Genomic DNA, 26,036 nt, shown 5'->3' with positions numbered 1-26,036 from the left:
ATAGGATTAACATTTGTTTCTTTAACAGACATTTTCCAGTGGTTTCTTTAAAAAAAAAAAAAAAAAAAAAACGGAACACAAAACACATTCAATCCTAAGGAACGCAGACATTTAAGAAAAAATATGATAGATGGAAGAAAGGGAAGTGCAGAGGAGAACGAATACATTTTTTTTAACATATTTAATGTTGTCATAGTTATTTCTGAAACAGAAGCATTTTAATTCCACAGTGAGTACATTTTACTTCAAAACCGTGTATCACATTTTAAGTAGTAAAGTACAAATACTTAAAAATGTAACTTAACCACAATTCAACCACTGACCCAGAGACATCTAATTACCTGTGTCTCCACCAGAGTGACTCTTGACCTGTTAACAAGATTGGACCAGCAGCATCATGTCATTGAGCCAAGGGCGAGGATTAAAATGAAGATCTGATGATGGATCAGTTTAAAAGGGAAAAAATAAAATTCAACGTCGGAGGCAAGAATTGCTGAACATGTAAGGATGAAGGTGAGAGGAAGCTGACGTTGCTGTGCTCAGACCCCCGGAGACCTTTGACCTGCTGGAAGCTGGCACTTGGCAGTCGTCGTGGGGAGGGGACTGCAGGCCATGACCTCCCCAGCCCTGGAAGATGAGCCACGTGAGGGAAGTGCAGGTAAGTGTTTAACATACTTTCACCTGTAAGAATCACTCCTGAAATGGCAATTAATACTACTAATAGTAAACAGTGCAGAAGCCAGCTCTTTATTGTTTGAATGACTTTAAACCAGGCTTGTTGAACAGTTTGGTGTAGCTGACAGTGAAGGTTTGACATGAATGCAGAGCAGACCATGTTCAAATGTGGCATTGTCCTGAAGTACAGGATAACTAAGATGGCCTACATTTAGCAGCACCTTTTTGTAACAGTAACTTAAATGAGCAGTAGAGAGAGAGCAGAGGGAAAACCGAAATGGGTTTGACAAGGGAAAAAAAACCCACAGAACTATTCAGAACATTTCCAGCATTTTCTAGGTTAACTACAAAAATCATGATTCTACAACCGAGTTGGTTAAGCTGAAACCTTTGCTGTGTGAAAAGACTTAGAATTTTACATTCTACGAGTCAGTAAATATCCCATTGTCCTTGGGATTGTTTCTTCATTTACATATTTCGCACACACCGTTTACACATACACCCACTAAAAAGTCTTCACAGATAGATGTGCTTATGTCAGATCCTACAATAGAGGTTTCTGAGGAACACTCTGATTTGGACTAATGTGTTTCACAGTAAAGTGAGAAACGAAAGGTCCAGGTACAAAATTTTTAAAAAGGGAATCCGTTAATGTAGTTCTTTGAAAGGGATTAATGGTAGCAGCAAAAAAGATACATACCAGTTATACCTCAAGAATTTAAATATTCCAAAATCATGAACTGGGATGTAACTTTGTATAGGAAAGGTTGGGGGCCGGTGATTAGTGGACATCTTACCGTGATGGAAAGTTGACTGAAAGTATTTTATAAAAGTAATTTTAATTGGAACATGGTTTCCCAATGATGTGACTAATTTACACTGAAAATTTATATATTATGACTAGTGTTTTTATATTCAACAAAGGTATGAGTACAGAGCTAATTAACAGATTGAGGGAAATGGTTCCTCTATTATCTGATAAAACACTATATGTATAATTCATTTTTATAACTCTTGAGTTTTCTTTGGGGGAGGAAAATAATTAAACATGAGACAGTTTTACTTGTAAAGGTCCAAGGATATTTGGCAAGAACCTGGAATAACCAAAGAAGCGAAATAAAAATAGCCTTATTTAACAAAATAAGAATTTTTAATGTCCAGGTCTGAAGGTAGGCAATCATAGGAGTTTTCCAGGAACAGACTTCAAGTGCCAGGTCCGTGCACACCTAATACTGTCTTACCTGTCCAGGCATTACTGGACAGATGGACACGTAAGAGAGGCAGAGCAGGTTTCAGCCTCAGCGTGACAGCCACCTCGCAGGCTGCCGACAACGTGTCCCTGACACCAGGCTCAGCATCTTGTGGCTTCTCCTTCAGGGCAGGTGTCCCACGCAGGAAAACCTCAACATCTTTGTTCACTTCAAGTCACCTCATTTTGCCCTGATTTCTTCTGAAGAGCAGAAACTTTGGTTTTAAGAAGCACTTCTAGGTTTTGACGGACAGTGAAAGTGTCGGAGTGGGTGGGGGAGATGGGGATGGAAAGGGAGGCGATGGATTGAGGAGATAAGAGGGGAACAGCCAGTGGGGCGGGAGGAATCAGGGTCTCTGATTTTCCCCTGAAATTATTCTACAAGCTGTGTAAACGTTTCTCCCTACGACAGACACTCGAACACACTAGAGATCAGACATTTCCAGTGGAACACTCACAGTTAAAAGCGGCCCGTATTTTTCCTCTCCAGGGGCACGACCAAGGAGCCAGCAGGTGGGAGCTCTCTGAGCGAGTCTCCTTTGGCAGCGAGCTCCCCGCTACGCCCTGGCGGCTCCCTCAGCAGCATAGTGAACGGCGGAGCCAGGTGGGTGTGCGCCGGTGGCCCAGGCTGGATGCTTCTTGCGTCTTCCACACTCACACCCTCCACTTGCTCGCACATGCTCACCCCCAGACCCACACGCACACGGGTTCCAGCTCCTAGACTCCAGTGCTGTGACCTCAGACACAAGCTACGCAGGACGTGGTCGTCACAATCAGTGTGAACTGCACGGAGTAGAACAACCCTTGGAGTTTGGTTATATATTTCCCATAATTTATGGTCAGAAATGATAAACTTACAAGGATGGTGAAACATTCAGAAATCAAGCCTTTTCAAGTCAAGCAGCCACACATATTTACAGTATGTACAGACTAGTGAACGGGGATGGGTGTCGAGTCGATGCTATTACAAATTTCCTGAAGGTGGGCTTTTCTAGTCCCTGTAATTCATAAAGCAGGTCTGCTGACTTGGCATTAAGACTCTAAAATAGTGTGATCAAACTGATATATATATATTATATATAATATATATAATTATCGTAAGAAGGTGTTTGCAGAAATAACATTTACAAACTGTCTATACAGTACACAATACTAGTACATAGAAAATAGATTCTGACTTTATGATCCCCTTTGTGTAAGGCAAGACTGAATCTGTCCCCAAATTTAGTCAGCCGGAGGTACAAGCAAGAAACAGTGGTCCATGGATGAATATGCAAATCAAGTGCCTACATATTAAAAATTCGGCAAGAATCAGGAAAGTCCACTTTTTATCTGGGCCAGTTCTAGCCCACTGGATATATCAACCACATTTTCGAAAACATCAGCTATGCTTCTTAAAATACCAACGCCACTCAGACGGCAACAGATTTGTTCGAGTGGCAGCTACCCCAGACGGGGTTCAAGGTTCTGTAGACAGCCAGAGGCCTGCAGCCCTTCCAGGCCAATTGATAGAGCACTTACAAAAGAAAAGTGTATTAATACTCTATTTCATGCTGTTGCTATCCAAGCAACAGCAGTACAAAATATACAAGACAAATCACATGATTGCGGTGTAGACCCCCTTCCCCCCAAGATCGATGTGGGTGGGTGGTGGGTATACAAGACTTAAAAAAACAACAACAACACAAAAGGGCAGGAAAGTCATTGGCGGATGTAAACATCCCTGTTCCAGTCCGCGGCCTCGTTGCGTCTCCGGGACAGCCCTTCCCCGTCCTTGTCACAGTAGCGATCCTTGGATTTGTGGCGGCTCCGCTGTTTGTTGGACTCGTTGTGGTCCTGCTCTCGGTCCGGGTCCCTGGAGCGGTGCCGAGTCTCCCTGTGTCTGTGCTCACCGCCCCCGTGGGGCTCCTCTCGGTGGTTGTGGTCACGGTGCGGGGCGTAGTGGTCCGTGTGTTCGTGCGAGTACTCTTCCTTGGGCTCCGCGTAGGCGGAGTCGCGACTCTCCTGCGTCTCCGAGTCCAGGGTCTCTTGCCTGGAGAGGCCTCGGCTGGTGCCACTGCGATGGTTGTGGTGCTGGGTGGAGGAACGATGCTGGGCTTTCTTGACCGGTTCCGGGCAGTGTTCTTCTTCAGCTTGGGAAGCAGAGCGGCCCGGAGCCCCGCGATCCGTCCTCTGATCCCCTTGAGAACCCTGGAGACGGAGGAGCAAATACAGGAGAACCCCCGTCACAAAGGCAAGTCCTTTTAAGTCCAGTCCCTTTGCGCTGTCCTTGGCGCTTACAAATTAACATCAAATCCAATATAATATAAATGCTACTGGATGTTACCAAAAGAATTAAGCAAGCAAGCTGGGTTAGATTTCATTTCAGCCTTTTAGAGACTTTGAACAATGACTTTTTTTTTTTTCTTTTAGATGAAGGAAGGAGGGATTTCTTTTATACGTTCTCTTGTGGTTCAAATACAGATACAAATTCCTGAGATCTGTCTACACCTGGGTGAACACTGAGCCACACCTCTGCTCAGATACAGATAGGAAGATAAATTCTGGGAATGTGGGCTTTAAGGGAAAAAAAAAAGATAAACAGTCAGATACTTAAATGGCACTTAATGAGACCAGCCCTAGCATAAGATAGTCACGTGTATCAAATTATTAATACAACCCTCCATGCTGCTCTATGAAGGGTCACGAGATGCAGCCCTTGGGAGAGCCCCATGAGGTTGGTGCCATTAGATGCCTGGGGCACAGGGCCCGGGAGGGATTTGAACCCAGGCGGTCTTGAGTCCAGAGTCTGTGCTGCCGGCCTGTGGAAAGTTTCTCCTCTCTCCCTGTCTTAATAGAGTTAGTGGTCTGTGGTAACCTAGAGCGGGGGATGATGGGAGGGCAGTGCAAGAGGAAGGGGATAGAGCTGATAGACATACAGCTGTTCCACTTCCTTGTAGGAAGAAACCCATACAACCTTGTAAAGCAACTCTACACCAATTAAAGAATATGGGGAGAGGGATCTACATTCACAGGATGCTGTTTACATTGCTTTTCTCACAGCTCTCTCAGGAGAGAGCTGCCTGATGGGAACAAACGCTGCGTTGGCACCCCGGGCGTGGATGAGGGCTCCGCTTACCTGTGAGTTGGAGGCTAGCGTGGGGCTGACGGGCAGGGTGGAGGTGGCTAAAGTGCGGCTGAGAAGGGGGTTGGGGAGACTGCTGCTGGGAGGGTGGGTGGCCTTCCAGTAGGCCTCCAGGTAGTCGGCCAGGTGTTCACAGGCGTCCTCGAGCTGGTTCTCATCCAGGATCACATCAAACAGCTCCTGCAGGGGCAGACATTACAGATGGCACCCTGACACCAGCCCCCGACTGCCCCCCCACCTTAGAGGAGAAAGCAGGGAGCCCCTTGGTCTCCGCTCGTGCTGCCTGACTCCTCCACACACTGTCCTCTGGAGTCAGCTTACAAGCATTGGTCCTCCTCGGGTACGTGTTGACACGAATATCAGTAGTATCAATGACTAGGAAGTGGACAGGTGTAATAACAGTTGTTAAGGGCATGATAGAAAATTTGCTAATAGTGAAAAAAAGGAATTGGCCCTACGTTAGAAGAGAGATGTAAAAAAGAAAAGAAGACTATAAGCCAAACAGTACAGGAAGAAGTCTGTTTTTGACATAGAGACTGTGAAAAGCTGAATCTTGGAAATAGCTGCAGCAAGGGAAGGACATGAGGAAGCCCAAGCCACCTAGAAGGTAGGTTGGGAGGTAGGCAACATATGCATACGTATAGCTGGTTCACTTTGCTGTACAGTGAAAACCAACACAACATTGTAATCATCCTCTCATTAAAAGCTAAAACAAAACCCAGAAGCGTAGTGTCCCCAAGCATGGTATGCACAACAGGGATTCAAGGTGGGAATGGGTTCAGGTGTCAGAATCTGCTTACTGACTGGTTTGGAAATTGGTGTCTGCATGGTTTCAGATCAGTTTCATAGATGGTGATAAAGAGCCAGCAACTTGCTCCCAGATTAGAAGTGAACAATAAACCAACCCCCAATAGATCCGTCTTTCCAACCAACGTTCTGAAACAACTGTGTTTCATTTACGATACTATGGATGTGTTAGATGTTAACAAAGCGACATCCCCATGGAACACACTGTAGCCGTTTGCAAGCCACGACCATGACCTAGACACGTGCTCATGGCAAGAGGTGGTCAGTTCTCCACTTTGGGAAGAAGCCCACTGCTAATGGAGAAGGTTCTCTTCTGGACAAGTGTTTACCTAGTCTGTCTGGTTTTTCTTAACAGAAAGCTGGGCTGATGACTTCAAGTGGATTATACTGAACAGAGAGACTTACTGGAGGACACTGAGCTAGCTTATCTGCCGCAACCATCTGGACATTGAGGTGCTTCGCTTGAGATTTCCCTCGAGACTTTATTAACCTCTGTAAAACCTGCAAAATACGAGGTTTTTAAACAGGAGCGTCTGTACTCAGGTAGACAACAAGGTTCATTATTCACGCTTTTCTCTGGGACCTTTTTCATACAGCACTCACAGTTTACTAGGCAAGAAAACAATATCTAAGATGATCTGGAAAATTAATACATCTCGGTGGCAAGCTTCAAAAACCACCAGGATTATTCTGAACCTTTTTTTTAAGGCTAGCACTTCTCAAACTTTATCGCTCATGATTTATGTTTTTTAAAACTGTTGAGAAATCCCAAGAGCTTTTTATGTGAACTAGAATATTTACATACTAGACATTAAAACTGAGAAATGCATTTAAGAATGACCAATAAACTTGTTGCATGTTAACTTACATCACTTATTTCGATAAAAATAGCTAAAAATTGTTTGCAAATTTCTCTACAACCTGACTTCACAGAAGATAACCAATGTTTCCTCTTTCTACATTTAATCTGCCACAGTACATTACTTTGAAATACGTGAAGAAAATCCAGCCTCTTCCAGATACATAATTCAGAAGAGGAGGACTATTTTAGTAACCTTTTCAGATAATTGTGGATATTTTTCTTTGATACTACAGTAAACAAGTGGTAGCTTTTTAAAGATTAGCTGCCATGGAACATCTGAAACCCTACTCTATTAAATTCCATTGATTTGTCCTGAAATTTGAATGGCATGTCATTTGTTCTTTCCAATAAAAATGGTGTTCTAAGATGACTGCAATAGTCATACCAGTACTTGTCGAGTACCTCCCATTTCATTACGTAGAATATTAAAAAGGCTGGTAGCACCTTTTTGAATACTCAAAATTTAATAATTTTGCTACTTCAAAGTACCACAAATAACACTTTATTGACTAAATATTAAAATAACAAATAGGATATTTTTGGCTTAAATAAAATACATTCTTAAAACTAATATCACCAGTTTTTGTATTTTTAGTGTGGACACCAGAAATTGTAAGAGTTAATGATTGTAAAATCTTAATTCCTAGCACAGTTAACTTATTAATACTCACACATTTCACAAGAATCCATCTAAAATCATAGGCGAAAGAGGCATCTTCTCATCTAACTTAAAGGTTGCCAGTAAAAAAAAATGCACCTTATTCTGACCTAGTCTGGGACATATTTATATTTTAGTAATGCCTTTAGACAACAGCAAGGATCTCCTATCAAAATACATACCAGGAACTAATGTATCCAGTGTTTTCAAACTCCTCTAAGACAGTGGCAGTAGATGGATTCTCATTAGGACATTAAGTGAAACTTATAACCTGGTAGCTCATGGTGAGGAAGAATGCAGCAGCTGCCGGTGTGGTCTTGCTTCCTGCTTAGACATTCCGACCACTTCTTTTGCACCATCAGTACAAAGGTCAGGCCAGTGGAAGAGGAGGACAATGAGGATTATCAGGGAAATGACCTTCTAGGTCCTCTGAAAGTGTCTCCAAGCCTCCCCGACCAGGACTCCACAGGCCACACTTTGGAAATCACTGTTCTCAGCCATGAAACTTATCATCACTCTCTGCTTATATGAATCTTAATGCTTCTCATCTACCACATCTCTCTCCAAATCCTTAGTGATGGATAAAGAAGCAGCCTGTTCTGAAAGCAGACTATAAGCACACATTTTAGTAAAGTTTCACTGCAGAACAAACGGTAACAGACCTGCTTACCTTAGGAGAAGAAATCTTGACATACACTATAATAGGGGCCAGAGAGGTTTTACTGAGCTGGGCTGGGTGATTGATTGTGTCCGCGTCAAGGACCACCAGTTGAAGTGTTCTTGCAAGTTCAAAAATCCTTTCGATTTCACTCTGAACTTCCGCTGTAAAAGGTGAAGCAGAACTTTATTAAAAGTTCAGCATTTCTAGACCAGATTGAGAGAAAGTAAAATGGTTACTCAGGCAGGTGAGCTCTACAGCTAAGAGGGCTGATAACAGGCATCATTTGCAAAGAGCCATTCCTTCACAACATCTCGAGAATTTAGGAATTCCTCTCTCAACCAGTTATGAAATTTATTTCTAGTTTCCCATGATGTCTGTGAGAGTCAAACTTTTTGGCTCTCTGTGCTAATTTGTTTTGGGGGCTATAAAAATCACTCCACGGAGTCATTTTATTAAAATGTTGTAAAATAGAAACATGAAGAGAGCTCTTCCTTGTGTGTGTTTCTGACCACTCAAGCCTAGCAGCCCATCACCAGCCTTCCTGTCACTGCACAGGCTTACCTGCGTTTACATGCCACCTCTTGGTATGGAGTCTAGAGATGTTTATGAGCAAGCTGAACTATAGCAGGAAACAGATTTTCAGAATGTCTACGACAAACCTAGCCAGAAACACACTTCTTGTATTTTCCACCAACAAAAGGATGGTCCTGTAACATTCATGCTTTAAAAGGGCAGTTATGTATTAGAGGCAGCACCTCAGATATATAATCTGTCAGACTTATAGAAAAACATAAATTTACTTGAATACCGAAGTATTTTCATTCAGTTCATCTATTTCTCCATTCTCTCTCTTGAGTGTAAAAAGGGCTGTCCTAGAATATTTTCTCTGATGATGGATATATACTGTATCAGTGCTATGGAATACCTGAAATGTAATTAATGTGAATAACTACATTTTTGAGATTCAGATAAAAGTTAGATAGCCAAGAGCTACGTTTCTAAATATCACAGATCTGTAAAGGACAATATAGCTTCCAGTGCCCACTACAATCATGAAGGGCCAATCCCATGAGATGCCTGGACCTACAGGACACCATTTAGCTCTTCTTGTGCATTTGCATCCATGCAGAAGGTTCCTGGAGATAATTTTAACTTGTGTATTATTCCAGAAAAGGCAAGCCACTAGTCATCTGCCTCTTACAACTAAGTGTCCTTTTATTTACCTGGATGTCTTTAAAATGCCCCAAACCACTAGTGGTACGAGCTTTAAAGTAATATTTGGTCACATTACCACTCATGACACAGTTTTGCTAAAAGAAAAAAAACCTATTAAGCTTCTCAATAGACAAGTTTATAAGAAATACAGAGAACAGACAGTTGTGTAAACTACACCAGTGTAATTTAGTTAGCAAAATTCAGTCTCTGAATACCCTGCAGGATAAGTAGGATAACTGACCTAGTTTCTTAAAAAAATAACAAGGAGATAAAAGATATATGGAAAACAGGATTAAGAGATTCAAGGACCTAAGAACCAATCACAATGTGTGAAGTTTATTTGGATCCTGATTCAAACAAATAGTAATTTATATATTTTATGATGCAGAAGTGAATAAAATGTATGTATATATGTGTGTGTGTGTGTATAAAATATATGTGTTTGTATCTATATAGTATATGACAGCTGGGAAATGATACATGGCTGAGTGGCAACGTGATGATACCAGGGGGTTATTATTAAGGTACAGTAGGGACTCCCAGGTGGTCCAGTGATTCAGACTCCATGCTGCCAGCACAGGGGCCCAGGTTGGATCCTGGTCAGGGAACTAGATCTTGAGTGTGGCAACTCAAACCTGGTGCAGCCAAATAAATACATAGTAAAAAAGAGGTACGATAATGGCATTACGGTTTAAATAAAAGGGGTCTCCACTGTTCAGAAATACACACTGAAATATTTATAGATAATGTAAGTATCTTGGATTAACTTCAAAGTAAATGGTTGAAATTAGGTAACCAGTACCTGGGCTTTCTTACCACATACTGTTCATATATATTTCTTTCAATCATTCCTTTTGTAACTATGTCTTCTCTTGCTTCTTGCTTCTTAAATTTTTTATTCCAATTATAACCTTGCTTCTCTGTGCCCTGTGTTTTCACAAGCCACCGATCACCAGTAGTAAAGTTCCAATCTAAGTTTATTGTAAGCATTAAGAAATCTGATTAGTTTACAGCTGACATCATACTCAGTGGAAATGCTAGAAGCTTTTCCTCTGAGATTAGGAACCACATAAGGATGTCTACTCCCGCCACTTCTTTCAACATTGGATTGAAAGGCGTAACCAGAGCAAGTAGGCAGGAAACAAAACCAAGGCTTTGTTTTCCAACCAAATTGGAAAGGAAGTAAAACTCTCACTGTTTGTAGCTGACATGATGAGATTTATATATATAGACTGTTAGAACTAATAAATGAATTAAACTGCAGGATATAAAATTAGTATGCAGTACAGCTCAGTGGAATAAGATGAGTCTCTCTCTCACACACACACACACACACACACACACACCCCTGCCATTTGCAACAAGACTCATGGACCTTACCAGCTTTATGCTAAGTGAAATAAGAGACAAATATATAATCTTACTGAAATGTGGAACTGAATAAAAAAGCAACAAGTTCATAGATACAGATAACACAGGGTGGTGGAGGGTGATCAAAAGTACAGTTAAGTCCCAAGGATGTAACTGGAGTTAGTGATACTATTTGAAAGTTGCTAAGAGAGTGGATCTCAAGAGTTCTCCTCACAAGAAGAAAATTTGTAACTACATAAACTTGTAAGTAATCTTTCTGTGATCGTTATACAGTATATACATGTGTCAAACCATGTTGTAGACCTGTCAGCTACGTTTCATTAAAAAGAAATTTGATCACAAAGATTTTCATCTGTGTATCAGTTAATTACAGCTACTGACACAGTCACAAGAGTCCCATGCCTTAAAAATAACTTGTTTTTTAGAGGTTTGAGCACTATTAAAAAAATGATTATGAATGTAATTCATTGTTTAGTCGCCAAGTCATGTCCGACTCTGCAACCCCATGGACTGGAGCCGGCCAGGCTCCTCTGTCCATGGGTTTTCCCAGGCAAGAATATAAATGCAATACTTGTTATTAAATCTGGGTAACAGATAAAATAATCCATTATCTTATTATGTATCCAAAAATTATATCTATTTATGTCAGTAGCTTAATATATGTATCATGGACATGTGTGTATATATGCATATATTCTAGTATTCTTAGATACACAGATACCTTCCACTTTTTAAATTAAGGTGGAAATGAGATATTCTTTAAAAACTTAAAGATTTTTTTAGACACCCAATGCAACATATTTGTAAATAAACCTTTTCTGAAGAAAATGCTTTTAACTTCCAAGCACAAAATGATGCTTTCAAAGAAACGTGCCCATACCAGTAGGTGGGCACACTAGTATGTACTCTTGGACGGAGTGCATCATGCTGAGAATTTATTTCAAAAAAGAAATGTCAGTGCTGCTGATGTTCATTTCTGAAACTGAAAAGCCTTATTTATCTGTCCAGATCCCAATCTCTTACACCTACTGAATTTAAACTTGCTGCTGATACTATGAAAAACAATATCGAGGTTCCTCAAAAAAGAGTTGCCATATGATCCAGCAATCCCATCCCTGGGCATATATTCAAACAAAACTGTAATTCAAAAAGATGTGTGCACCCTTATATTCATATCAGCACTATTCACAATAGCCAACACATGGAAACAACCTAAATGTCTGTCAACAGATGAGCAGATAAAGAAGATGTGCACATACACAATGGAATACTGCTCAGCCGGACTCTGTGGGAGAGGGGTGGGGGGATGATTTGGGAGGATGGCACTGAAACATGTATAATATCATATAAGAAATGAATCGCCAGTCCAGGTTCGATGCCGGATACAGGAAGCTTGGGGCTGGTACACTGGGATGACCCAGAGGGATGGTATGGGGAGGGAAGAGGGAGGGTGGTTCAGGATGGGAAACACGTGTACACCCGTGGTGGACTCGATGTATGGCAAAACCAATACAATATTGTAAATTAGCCTCTAATTAAATTTAAATTTAAAAAATAAAAGTAAAAAAAAAGAGTAATGCCATTTGCAGCAACATGAATGGACCTAGAGACGATCATACTAAGTGAAGTCAGAAAGAGACAAATACCATATGATACTCCTTACACGTGGAATCTAAAATGTGACACGAACTTATCTGTGAAACAGAAATGGACTCAGAGGGCAGACTGTCAGTAATGTAATAGTCGTTCCAATGCCATTTCATAATCACTAAGCACAGATTTTTCATTTTGGCAACTTCTTTACTTAGCCTGAGAAAGGAAATCTGTTAAAGCCCTCTGTCAGCCCCGTCTCCTTTCCCCAGACCCAGGAAGGTTTGCCTCAGGGCACCCACTTCCCAGGCACCAACATGGCTTCTTAATCCAGCTGTGTGATCCTTGGGTAACAAGGCTTAATTTCTCAGACCCCCTAAGTATTCTTTTCTGAAACATGGAAATGAGGACTAAGTGTATCAACGTGCAAAATATTTATTTTGGTGCCTGCTTATAGGAAATGCTTAATAAATGTCAAGTATTGCTTTGTGCCAACCTGCTAACATGTATCACACTGCGTTTTGATGATATGACTGAAAACTTTTCCAACAGGCAGTGAACTGATAGGAAGACTGGCAATAATACATACTTACTTTGATTCCTTCCCTCAGGACAGTGCTTAGGACATATCTAGGACTCAAAAATTGTGTTGAAAGAATGAGTTAAAAAGGCAAAGAAAAAATATAATCATTGTGTGTGTATATATATATATATATATATATATATATAATGTAACAAATATTTGCCTTTTAAAAAATTGTGTTTAATTAGAGGATAATTGGTTTACAATGTTGGCTGCTGCTGTACAACAGTGTGCATCATCGCACATCATTATACATATATTTATACCCCTTGCTCTTGGTTGGACCCCACCATCCCACCCCTCCAGGTCATCACAGTGCGCCGAGCTGGGCTTGTGTGCTGTGCCACAGTCTCCTACCAGCTGTTTTACGCCTGGTAGTGTATACGTGTCAACGCTGTTCTCCACTTGTCCCACCCTCTCCTCCACCCACTGTGCCGTCTCCTCTCTGCGTCTGTGGCTCTGTTCCTGTAGGTTCATCAGTACCGTTTTTCTAGATTCTGTATATCTGACAATATACAGTGTGTTTTCTCTTTATATTTGCCTTTTTAGTTGACTATACATATATGAGAAGCTGCTGTTGTAGAAAAAAATGCATTAAATCTTCAAAAACATTAATCGTGAACTTGGCAGCCAAACTATATATAGGTGAAGTACTCCCTTTGGGTGGAGATGTGTGTAGCTGGGCCATCAGAGCAGTGTTGTGGAATTTTAAGTGTTAATTCCTTAAGATAGACATGGCTATGCCTGTAATGATTAATTAGGTCATTAATTAGGAGGAGGGAGGAAGTGAGATTCAGATCAATAGGCCCATAAATTTTTTTCCTAAGAGAAGGCAGATGGTCAAGTAAAAGTAATCACATCACGCACTGCTCAGTGGAGGAAATCCTGGAATGGTAGTCCAGATGCCCAGGGTCTAGCCTTAGCTTTATTCCTTAGTGCCTTACCTACACCACACGGATCCCTTCCCTTCCTGTGGTCCTTAGGTCCTTCACTGCACAGTGGTGACAAGATGGGTAGTTCTCAAACCCTGGCATGCACAGCAGAGTCACCTGGCAGGCTTGTTGAAACAGACTGCAGGGCCCCGCCTCCAGAGTTGCTGACTTCATAGGTCCGGGTGGGGCCTGAGAAGGCGCATTCCTAACTGATGCTCCCAGTAGTGAATGCTGTTGATGTGGAGACCACACCCGAGGACCAGTGAGCGAGACGCGCGCTCGGGTGTGCCACCCCAGTTCCACAGTGTTACCACGTAAGGGATGAGTTTCTCTTTAATTGACGCTCCTCCTGAGACAACTACATTCACAGCAGTTGTAAGAAACGACGGCTCCCAGTGCACTTTATTACCTAGTTTTCCTCAGTGGGAAGTCCTGCAAGACTACAGTGCAACATCACAACCAGGATAATCCGTCTTCCTCAGACTGCCTGAGTTTTATGTACTCATCTGCGTGTGTATGTGTACTGAGTTCTATGCAGTTTTATCCCATGTGTAGCTTCCTGTATCCATCACCATAGTCCAGAGACACAGCAGGTCCATCAGGATAAGGAAGAAGAGACCAACTTTTAACAAGTTATCTCAGCTGACTGTTCCACTGGGCTAAAATCATCTACCAAGCTGTAAACATTTTTGTCTGACCACCTGGTTGCTAATATACAAAGTGAATGAATTCCTCTCCTCCCATGCATTGTCTGTTACAACTACAGCCAAATACCAACTACATCTAGAAAAACATCTATTTCCGCTTTATTGACTATGCCAAAGCCTTTGACAGTGTGGATCACAATAAACTGTGGAAAATTCTGAAAGAGATGGGAATACCAGACCACCTGACCTGCCTCTTGAGAAACCTATATGCAGATCAGGAAGCAACAGTTAGAACTGGACATGGAACAACAGACTGGTTCCAAATAAGAAAAGGAGTTCGTCAAGGTTGTATATTGTCACCCTGCTTATTTAACTTATATGCAGAGTACATCATGAGAAATGCTGGGCTGGAGGAAGCACAAGCTGGAATCAAGATTGCCAGGAGAAATATCAATAACCTCAGATATGCAGATGACACCACCCTTATGGCAGAAAGTAAAGAAGAACTAAAGGGCCTCTTGATGAAAGTGAAAGAGGAGAGTGAAAAAGTTGGCTTAAAGTTCAACATTCAGAAAACTAAGATCATGGCATCCGGTCCCATCACTTCATGGGAAATAGATGGGGAAACAGTGGCTGACTTTATTTTGGGGGGCTACAAAATCACTGCAGATGGTGACTGCAGCCATGAAATTAAAAGATGCTTACTCCTTGGAAGGAAAGTTATGACCAACCTAGCTAGCATATTCAAAAGCAGAGACATTACTTTGTCAACAAAGGTCCATCTAGTCAAGGCTATGGTTTTTCCTGTGGTCATGTATGGACGTGAGAGTTGGACTGTAAAGAAAGCTGGGCTCAGAAGAATTAATGCTTTTGAACTGTGGTGTTGGAGAAGACTCTTGCGAGTCCCTTGGACTGCAAGGAGATCCAACCAGTGCGTCCTAAAGAAGATCAGTCCTGGGTGTTCATTGGAAGGACTGATGTTGAAGCTGAAACTCCAATACTTTGGCCACCTCATGCAAAGAGTTGATTCATTGGAAAAGCCCCTGATGGTGGGAGGGACTGGGGGCAGGAGGGGAAGGGGACGACAGAGGATGAGATGGTTGGATGGCATCACCGACTCAATGGACATGGGTTTGGGTGGACTCCGGGAGTTGGTGATGGACAGGGAGGCCTGGCGTGCTGCGGTTCATGGGGTCGCAGAGAGTTGGACACGACTGAGCGACTGAACTGAACTGAACTACATCTAGCTTCACTTCCTTTACTCTTTTATTTGCTTGTATTTTCCTACTTTCAGTATACAGTTTTTGCTATTGTGTGACAGAAATAGACCCCATGAAGCACAGTTGTGTATAAATGTGTGCAAAGATGTAGCTTATTCTCCTAAATTGGCTTGTTCCTAGAAAACTGCTTGGGGTAAAACCAAACCACAGTTGCAGATAGTATAAAGCTGGGCAGGTTAAAGACACTAAGGTGAATTACTTTATAAAGCAATAGTTAATTATCTGAGTTTATTATTTTTAAAAGTTTGGATTTGGAATTGGCAAATAACTGTATTATAAGAGCTTTTACTATTTTAATTCAAATAGTGTTTTTAGTTCTATAATGTATAGAAGTACATATTTGTGTGCACAGCTAATACACATATTTTAACTTATGATGCCTGACCAATATTACAACTGAGAAAAAAAGTGAGAACTTTTTATGAGCCCATATAAAGACATCCATACATGCACAGATGTCCTATACCACTCCGAAAATCTGATGATGTACATAAAGCTGCAAAATTTTCATGGTTTTTTCCTTCATGCCATATGGTGGCATATTAATATAATCAACTCCAAATGCAACATACTGTACTTTTGTTTATGTAATGAAAGTTTTCTAAAAGCTCAAGTATAAAGTAAATTTTTACCTATTATATCTTCAATGTACTGGATCGTTCATCCTTTCTTAAATAATTGCTGCAATTGATCTCATCTATTAAGTTTGAGGTCAGTTTTCTCAAATTTAGTTTTTACTAAATGTATACAAGAAAGAGATGCTTTTAAAATAAACTACCCCCACATCCTGCATTCAGCCCTACCTGCCCTTGGGCTCAAAGCACTTCCAGGATAATAAATAATGGTTGAAAAAAATTCTTAGGCGTCCTCTCTGGCCCCAAACTTGCCTCTAGCATACAGTCTCCAGCTGTTTCACAAACACTACAACTTTAGCACTGATTTAATTTGACCTAGATCTTTGAAATGCTAATATTCTTTAAAAAAAAAAAAAAAGCAACATTACAGAGAACCCATTGTGCAGACTGAGAAGAATGTGCTACATAGAAATTGGTTTGTTTTTTACTTTATCTGTTTACTTTCTGGGCTTCCCAGGTGGCGCAGCTGGTACAGAATCTGCCTGCTAGTACAGGAGATGCGAGAGATGTGGGTTCGATCCCTGGAGTAGGAAATGGCAACCCACTCCAGTATTCTTGCCTGGAAAATTCTATGGACAGAGGAGCCTGGCCAGGGCTACAGTCCATGGGGTCACAGGGACTTGGACATGCCTGAGCACATGCTGGCTATGTACTTACTAGTTACTAAAATTTTAAGTTCTAGGATATATTTCTTCTATCAGATCTAAATTAAGTATATACTTTAATGAGTAAAAAGAATTATATAAACTATGCACTGTTTGAAAAATTAGAAATAAAACTACTCATAACAGCAGCCACCATTAACTGATCTGCTACACATGCCACGAACTACTTCAGGTGCTTCTCACAATAATCCTGGTAGGTATCTTGGTAGTATCACCATTTTAGAGATGGGAAATGGATACAAAGACTAAATAATTGCCAGGTTAAAAACAGTACTCTTGCCTGGAAAATTCCATGGACAGAGGAGCCTTGTAAGCCACAGTCCTGGGTTCGATCCTCTGGAGAAGGGAATGGCAACCAACTCCAGGGATCGAACCCAGGGTTATCCAGTAAAAGTGAAGTGAAGTGAAGTCACTAAGTCGTGTCCGACTCTGCAACCCCATGGACTGTGGCTTACAAGGCTCCTCTGTCCATGGAATTTTCCAAGCAAGAGTACTGGAGTCGGTTGCCATTCCCTTCTCCAAAGGATCTTCCCAACCCAGGGATAGAACCCAGGGTTATCCAGTAAGGAGTCTTTAAATAGAAAAATGATGCAATGAGGTTATGTGCAGGTCAGTGGATGAAAATGTGGGGACCAGGGGCTTGCAGGAACCTAAGCCTGCATTTCTGCTGAATTCACGAATTCAGTATTTGCTGTGACTTTATAGACTATGACACCTGTGAATACTGAGAATCCACTGTGTGTGAAGCCCTGTCCTCTCTGGGAAGTTCTAGCTTCGTGTCTAGTTTCCTGCTGGATATCTGGATGTCCCACAGTATTGCAAATCCAACATGTGCACAAATGGAGCTCATTCCCCTCCCCAGACCCCTGCCCTCCATGACTTCCTCATCCTGAGACCCTTATCCCCAGAATAATACCATCTTCCTCAAAGCAAATACGCAGGAATCATCCTGGGGTTTTCTCCTTCATGTTCTCCATCCAGTAGAGAAATCCTGACCCTCTCACCTCTGGATTCCCGCCAGTCTTCTCCTTCCCTCTGTCACTAATTTACAGCCTCTCTTATTCTCTAACCTGAATGACTACAAGTCCCCTAGGTGACCTCCTGTCCAAGTCTTTGCCACACCCCGACTCTGCTGAAGAGATACTTCGAAAGGCACCACTTAAAAAACATTGCAGTATAGTTGCTGTGAAAAGTGAAAGGGAAGTGGAAGTGTCAGTTGCTTAGTCATGTCTGACTCTTTGCGATCTCATGGACTGTAGCCTGCCAGGCTCTTCTGTCCTTGGGATTCTCCAGGCCAGAATACTGGAATGGGTAGCCATTCCCTTCTCCAGGGCATCTTCCCGACCCAGGGATCGAACCCGGGTCTCCTGCATTACAGGCAGATTCTTTACCGTGGGGTTGCAAAGAGATGGGGAACATGAAGGAGAAAACTCTAGGATGATTTCTGCATTATATAAGGTGCATAGATGTACAACAGGGTGATTCAAGATTATATTCCATTTATAGTTATAAAATACTGGCTCTACGGGCTTGCCAGGAAGTCCAGTGACTAAGACTCCATGCTCCCAATGCAGGGGGCCTGGGTTCGATCCCTGGTCGGGGGATCAGATCCCACATGCTACAAGTAAAGATCCTGCATGCCATAACCAAGACTGAAGATCCAGCGTGCCACAGCTAAGACCCAGTGCAGCCCAATAAATGAATATTTGAACATGAGCTCTGTTCCCCATGTTGTACAGTATATCCTTGTAGCTTATTTTATACCTAATGGTTTGTACCTCAGTCTCCTCCCCTTAGCTTGCCTCTGCCCTCTGCCCTGTTCCCACTGGTAACTGGTCTGTTCTCTGTATCCCATCAGCCTGTAGAGGCGCCGGTTTTAGTACTTAACTACTCATCTACAGAACGCACTATTTCTCTCTGAAGCTGCTTCGGCAGAACAACAGAATCCTAATTTCCCTCTCCCCTCCCTCCTGCCTGTTCCTTTTCCCTTCTCCACATGTGCCATCAGAGATCCTTCTGAAACGCTAGTCACCTTGTGCCACCCCTCTGCTTCCATGCCTCTTCCTATCACATCCGCAGTTAAAGGCCCAAGAGTGCGACCCAGTCAGGCCCTCCACCACCTCTCTGATCTCACACCCTCATCATTCCACTCCAGTCACACCGGCTGTCCTGCTCCCCCTTCAGCCCACTGGACATGCTCCTGCCTCAGGACCTTTGCACCTACTTCCCCTCTGCCTAGAACTTCTCTCTTCTCTCAGGTAGCTGCCAGGATAAAGAATTCATAACACAAATGATTCTGCTAAAAGCTTACCTCCTCGGAGAGGCCTCTCCCAACTTCCTCATATAAAATCACGCCCTCGTCCTCAGCCTACTCTCCACCTGTCGGCCTGTGTCTTTTTCCAGGACTCATCAACCACTGACACCAGGTGTTAACTGTCTGCAGCCACATCTAGTAGCTTCTGTCCATATTTTCCCTGTGAAACGTGAGCAAGAAGACGTCCTGTCCTTCACATGTATGTGCTCATGCTCACCCCACTCGTTTCACGGGGAAGATACAGACAAGCCCTCAACACAGGGGGCCCGGGTTCAATCCCTGGTCCAAGAACAAGATCCTGTGTGCTGCACTAAGAATTTCCACGCTGCTGCTAAAAGATTTTGCATGCCACCATGAAGACTGAAGATTCCTCATGCCATAACTAAGACCCAGCGCAGCCAAGTAAACAAATATTAAAAAAAACCTAATAGTAAGTTACACGTGTAACAGCCATTAATGCCAAATAGATGGAATAGTTGCCAAAGCCATTTCATTTGATCAAATTAGTACTTGACAATAAACATGATTCGAACACAAACCTGCAGATGTGTTAACTAAAATCTCCAAATTGTTCTTACAAATGAAACAAAAATGTTGACACTGATGTAATTACTGATATAATCCAAGTATGAAGGGAGTTGGGGTTATAGCCATCGTTTATGGAAGTCGCACTATGTTTAACCTTTCCAGTAATTCCACAAGGTAGCTAGTATCATCTCTTTCTCTCTCTCTTTTTGGGTTTAGATGAAGAAATGGCACCATATCCAAGTCCGTGAGTCCTTGTCCTTTGAAATAAAAGACTTTTTTGCTTTAGTCTCCCAGGCCTCCCTGAGTCTCAAAAAGCTGACTTAAGAGTTAATGATTGGGCAAAAAGTGGGCAGAAGCCCTAAATAAACATTTCTCCAAGGAAGACATAAAGATGGCCAAGAGGCACATGAAAAGATGCTCAACATGAGTCATTTTGAGACTAATGCAAATCAAAACTAAAATGAAGTATCAACTCACACCAGTCAAAACGGCTATCATCAAAAAACCCACAAACAATAAATGCTGTAGAGGGTGTGGAGAGAAGGGAACCCTCCTACACTGTTGGTGGGAATGTAAATTGGTGCAGCCACTATGGAGAACAGCAAGGAGGTTCCTTTAAAAACTAATAGAGCTACCATATGACCCTGCAGTCCCGTTTCTGGACACATGTGTGGAGATAAAGATAGTCCAAAAGAATACATGCACCTCAGTATTCATTGCAGCACTGCTTACAACAGCCAAGACATGGAAGCAACCTAAACGTCCATCCACAGGAGAATGGATAAAGAAAATGTGGTACATATACACAATGGAATATTACTCAGCCATTAAAAAGAATGAAATAATGTCATTTGTAGCAACATGGACAGACCTAGAGATTGTCATACTGAGTGAAGTAAGTCAGAGAAGGAGAAATATTGTATGACATCCCTTATATGTGGAATCTTAAATGATACATACAAACTTATTTACAAAAAAGACTCACAGACTTAAGAGAACAAATTTACCAGGTACCAGGGGGAAGGATCGGGAGAAGGGATAGTTAGGGAGTTTGGGATCGACATGTACACACTGCTGTATTTAAAATGGAAAGCCAACAAGGTCCTACTGTATAGCATGGGGAACTCTGCTCAGTTTAATGTGGCAGCCTCGATGGGAGGGGAGTTTGGGAAAGAATGGATACATGTATATTTACGGCGGAGTTCCTTTGCTTTACACCTGAAACTATCACAACATTGTTTTTTAAAAAAAGTTAATGATTGAGAAATGTGAAAATGTAGAAGCAAAGAATAGCTGTTGGGCTGGGAAACTAGTAATGATTTAGACTATAAAGCAGCCACATAGCAGAAACAACAAACTCCCAGTTCTTGAAAGATGTAAAGGCTGGATACACATTCCTAAATCGTTTTTACAGGAAGCAGACCCCCACCAGATGAAGACTGCTGACCGTAAGAACAGAGAAGCTAGACTGATTGAAACCAGAAGGTTGATGATGCTTGAGACGTCATCTTGATGCCAACCAATCCTAGAACTGTGCACGAGCTGATCTTCTCCCCTGCAGCCCCTTCCCTGAAGCCATCAGGGAGTTCAGAGCATTTGAACATGGGCTGCCTGTTCTCCTTGTTTGGCAGCTGCAACAAATGCTGCACTTTCCTTCACCACAACCCTGCATCAGTAGACTGGCTTCACTGCATGCAGGTGAGCAGAGCCAAGTCTGATTCAGTAACAGAAACTGAGCCTTAAAGATATTAATGACTTTGCTTGTGACAACACTGTTGTCAAAGCGAGGAGTTTATTTAGAGTCTATAGACACCAAAGCTCATGTTCGTGAAAACAGACACCATCCAAAACATTCATGCTGACAGCCTGTGGAATTTTTAACTCAAAAACTTTCAAAACAAATCCTTCATACCATGAAATCACTAAGACAGCAGCAGTGGCTACTGGTGACACCTGTCTGTTTTGCCTATGCACTCTGACACACGGAATTATCATCTAGTCAGATCTGCTCACTGGTGGCCTCAGCAAAAAAGGTTTAAATGGCTTCAGCTCATTGGTGACGGACACTTACCTAAGCTTGACCTCGTGTTGGATCTTTCTATTATTGCATGCTTACTGGGATTGTTTAAGACAGAGCGTTTGGCCAGTGAGATGTCAGCGGTGACCCTTGTGATGGAAATCCTGTTGGCGAAAAAGCAACAGAAGATCTGAGGTTAATCACTGAATAAAAGGGGACAGAAATGCATACTCCAAACTCATCCAAGTATGACACATGAAGTGAAGTGTGAAAGTTACTCAGTTGTGTGTGTCCGACTCTTTGCAACTTCATGGACTATACAGTCCATGGAATTATCCAAGCCAGAATACTGGAGTGGGTAGTGTTTCCATTCTCCAGGGGATATTCCCAACCCAGGGATCGAACCCAGGTCTCCCACACTGTGGGTGGATTCTTTTACTAGCTGAGCCACAATATAGACCATATTTTCAACAAAGAAATGTTAGGGCACTTAATCATTCATTTTTCTCTTTAAACTTTTTATTTATTTTCTGTTGGGGTATAGCTGATCATTCATTTTAATTCTGTACCTACCTAACTCAGCATGTATCGGTTGCTTACCAAGTGCCAGGCATGCCCTCAGCATTATCTCATTACCCAGATTAACTCATTAAATCATTCTAAAAACTTCAGTGGAGAGGATATTCTCCCACTTTTGTTGATGCAAAAAAAAAAAAAAAAAAAAAGAGCCATGGGTAGATTGTTTATCTAAGGCTATACTGTTCCTAAAAGTGATGAAGCTGCAATTTGAACCCAGAACTCCAGAGAGCCTATATTCTTAGCCCCTGTGCTGTAATCCCTCCTGTAAGTATGGTGCTGTGATCGGCCTGAGGAATAAATAGAACAAGACAAACAAGATCTTCTCTAAGAGAGCCGAGCAGCAGAGATGGGTCGTAAATAAGAAATTAATACAGTAGTACAGGTTAAGAGGACTGTTCTGAAGAAGACCCAGAGGGTGTTGCGACAATCATGAGTCAAGGAGTGGGGAGTCATTTCAAATAGGGTAGACATGGGGACAACAAAATTGGGAGCTGGGCAGAGTAAATGACTTAGGCTGGAGACTGGGCTGAACGAACAAGCCAGCAGCAGGGAAAATGTGGAGTAAAACGGCTCATCAGGCCTCTGAAGAAGAAGGTGAAGGGGGCACGAAAAATAAGAGATTTGGTTAAAAGTCTGTTCCACAGTTCGACCCCTCCACCTCCCCTTTATTACATCAAGCCATGAGGTGGCCGTCCTTTTCCTGTGTGGTGTAAGACCACTGACTGGTCTAGTCTCTCCAGGAAGTAAAATAGGGCATCTGGCCAGGGGGTGCTACAGAGAGCAGGGACAGAGAGAAGAAAAGGATTCGAAATGTTGAGCCCCCAGTCCTCTTCCTCATCCTAGAATTTTGGTAGCCAAGGGTATATCCCCTAGGTGTCAGAATGGAAGATTCTTCTCTGGGGGAATCTGACCAACAAATAGAAAAGACCCAAAGAATAGGCTTTGGGGGTTTCCCATGGAGACTGCCCAGTGGGGCCGTCCTACAGGGAACACTGTGTCTTACGAGCACAGAATCTCCAGTTGATTATTTGATGTTCTGTTATTATACTGGAGCACACCAGTCATCCCTGGGCATCTCAGGAGAACTCCTCACATGAGAGACCAAGACAAACAGAAAAACCACCTATGACTAATGCCCAAAGCTGAATGCTAAGACATGATTATACCTACGAAACTAGAACAAAATTCTATTTAAAGACTCAGACTAAGAAAGCATTTTTGGAGATTAAAAATATAACAGTAGAAATGAAAATTCAAAAGAGGGGCTGGAAGACCAAGTTAAGGAGATCTTCTAAAGAGTAAAACTGAAAAGACAAAGAAATGGAAAATAGGAGAATAAAGGCATAAAAACTAGAGAATTACCCAGGAAGTTCAACTTCCAATAAGAGCTCCAGGAAAAAGAGAACAAGGAAAACATAAGAGAGGAAAGTTAAAAAAAAATAGAATTAAGAGTCTGATTTTCCAAATGGAAAGGGGGAGCCCAGCAGAAAGGTTGAAACTTCCACATCAAGACATGTTCTTGTAAATGTCATGACACTAGGCACAAAGAAAAGCCTAAAAGCTTCCAGAGGAAAAGGTGGCTCCCCTACAAAGGGTCAGGAATGGAAATGCTTGCTCTTCTCAACAGTAGCAACAGTTGACACAACACTATAGATCAACCACACTTCAATAAAAAATATTAAGATTGGAACCCCCCCCCCCAAAAAAAAACCCCAAAACACATAACAATGGAGACAGAAGGCAATCGAGCAAAAATCCTTACAAATTCTGGGCGGGGGACAGGGAATTATTCCAATCAGAATCCCATAACCATTTTAACCATTTATCAGTTAAATAAGAGGGCTGATTAAAGGCATTTTAAAAGACATTCAGGGTCTCAAAAGTTTTAATGTCCTCTTTCTAAAGAAACTGTCAGAGGATATTGTTGACAAAAATGATGGAGGTGAATCTTGACAGAGATCAGCTGATCTAGGGAAAAGGGGTTCACACCCCCAAAAAGGTGGTGATAGGCATAATGAGCAGAGCTGTCTCATAGTGACATATATGCACTCAACACAGAGACAAACCACCCAGGCCGGGGCAGGACAGGACATTCCTGGAGAGAGGTTCGGGAAGACACAGCCGAGGGACACCTGGATGTGTACGAATCTATTGTGAGGAACTTGAAACAACCAGGGGAAGAGCGTGGGGCTGGACTGGCACCAACTATATAGAAAATTAAGCATGTGTGAAAAGCAAAATTATTCATCTCATAGATGCCACAAAGAAAACACATCAGAAAAAGTAATGCGAATATATGACATGGCTCATTGAAATCTTATTTACACGGTCACAATGCATCCAAAATATAGAACCAGCCAAAATTATGATGTACCTGTTGGGAGAGTGAAGGATGAGATGGATGCAGGTGTGTAGATGTGAGAGACACAAACAGGAGGAATATGCATGAGGCAGCTAAATAGTCTTCATCGGAGGAAGTCCAGAGAGAATGCCTATCGGTGAATGAAGCATGTGATGTAGAGGCAAGGACTGAAAACTGAAAGAGTTAAAAGTGGTTGCCTCTGGAGAGCAGGACATTCGGTAAAGTGTGGAAAGGGAGTTACTGGCTTTTGCAAAATAAAACTCTGTTGATTTATATACTGTAACCTTTACTGTGTACAGTTTCCTGAATTTGGACCAATTCATAAAGTCCTGTCTCCACCATCACATTCATGACATGGAACAGTTCCATTAGCTTCCTGACCCCACCCCTGTCAATCACGGGCTGTTTTCTATCCCTATGGTTTTGCCTTTTCCAGAACATCGCTGTAGCCTCTTGAGCTGAGCTTCTTTCACTCTGCATAAGGGATCTGAGATTCACTCATGATGTTGTATCAATAGTTTATTCCTTTACATTGTGGAGTAGGACACCTATTTACAAAAATTAAGTGCATTTGATTAAGTTTGTTGTATAAAGAGGACAATTTTACTTTACATGGAAAAAGCGATAACCAGAAAAGCAATATTAAACCCAGCCACTAATATTAAACACAGTTTCATTTTGACTTCCCAAGGCATTCACAAGTTGAGTTCAGATGACAGGTGTTCAGCAATTGTTTAAAAATGTCTTTATTTATTTGGGGGTTGGGGTGGTAGAGTAGAGTGATGTAACGATATTCCTTTCAGCGCCTGCATGGCATGGAGGGTATCGGTCATTCCACACAGACTTATGAGGTGCCTACTAGGTGGAAATCTTCATTCAGAGCACTATTACGGAACTCAGATTCTTGTGGGGTGGAGGGAGGCAGGGATATAGACAAAGTCTGATGCCAGGTGGCATTAAATGCCATCAAAAAACCAGTGCAGGACAAAGGACAAATGGGTCATTTGTAGAGATGTTGATGGACCTAGAGTCTGTCATACAAAGTGAAGGAAGTCAGAAAGAGGAAAAACAAATATTGTATATTAAAGCATGTATGTGGAATATAGAAAAAAGTACAGACGAACCTAGTTCCAGGGCAGGAACAGAGACGCAAACGTAGAGAACGGATGTGCGGACACGGGGAATGGGAGGGTGGGATGAACTGGGAGATGAGGTTTGACATAAATACACCATGTAGAAAATAGAAAGCTAGTGGGAGCTGCTGTATAGCACAAGGAGCTCA

General features: G+C 42.0%; 2 protein-coding genes across 13 annotated transcripts in view; one reads left to right on the top strand and one right to left on the bottom strand.

The window, feature by feature from the left end:
• The window catches only part of NSUN6 (NOP2/Sun RNA methyltransferase 6), an 88,077-nt gene extending 80,789 nt beyond the window's left edge, over positions 1-7,288 (top strand). For 3 of the 4 annotated variants that reach the window (XM_061436179.1, XM_061436177.1, XM_061436180.1), the window contains one exon: positions 357-3,454. The gene's annotated coding sequence lies outside the window, so the exon portion shown is untranslated. Of the gene's footprint in view, positions 1-356; positions 3,455-6,210 lie in introns of those variants that run through there. The other variant, XM_061436176.1, reaches the window with a different exon arrangement.
• CACNB2 (calcium voltage-gated channel auxiliary subunit beta 2) overlaps positions 3,626-26,036 on the bottom strand; it is a 424,474-nt gene continuing 402,063 nt past the window's right edge. For all 9 annotated transcript variants that reach the window (XM_061436168.1, XM_061436175.1, XM_061436167.1 and 6 more), the window contains 5 exons: positions 21,868-21,977; positions 8,046-8,197; positions 6,261-6,356; positions 5,043-5,228; positions 3,626-4,114 (listed from right to left, as the gene is read on the bottom strand). In XM_061436168.1, coding sequence (XP_061292152.1) covers positions 3,626-4,114; positions 5,043-5,228; positions 6,261-6,356; positions 8,046-8,197; positions 21,868-21,977 — 1,033 coding nt within the window. The remainder of the gene's footprint in view (positions 4,115-5,042; positions 5,229-6,260; positions 6,357-8,045; positions 8,198-21,867; positions 21,978-26,036) is intronic.

The sequence above is a fragment of the Bos javanicus genome, chromosome 13 (assembly GCF_032452875.1).
Source record: "Bos javanicus breed banteng chromosome 13, ARS-OSU_banteng_1.0, whole genome shotgun sequence".
Lineage (NCBI taxonomy): Eukaryota > Metazoa > Chordata > Mammalia > Artiodactyla > Bovidae > Bos > Bos javanicus.
This window is presented reverse-complemented; position numbering and strand designations above follow the sequence as displayed.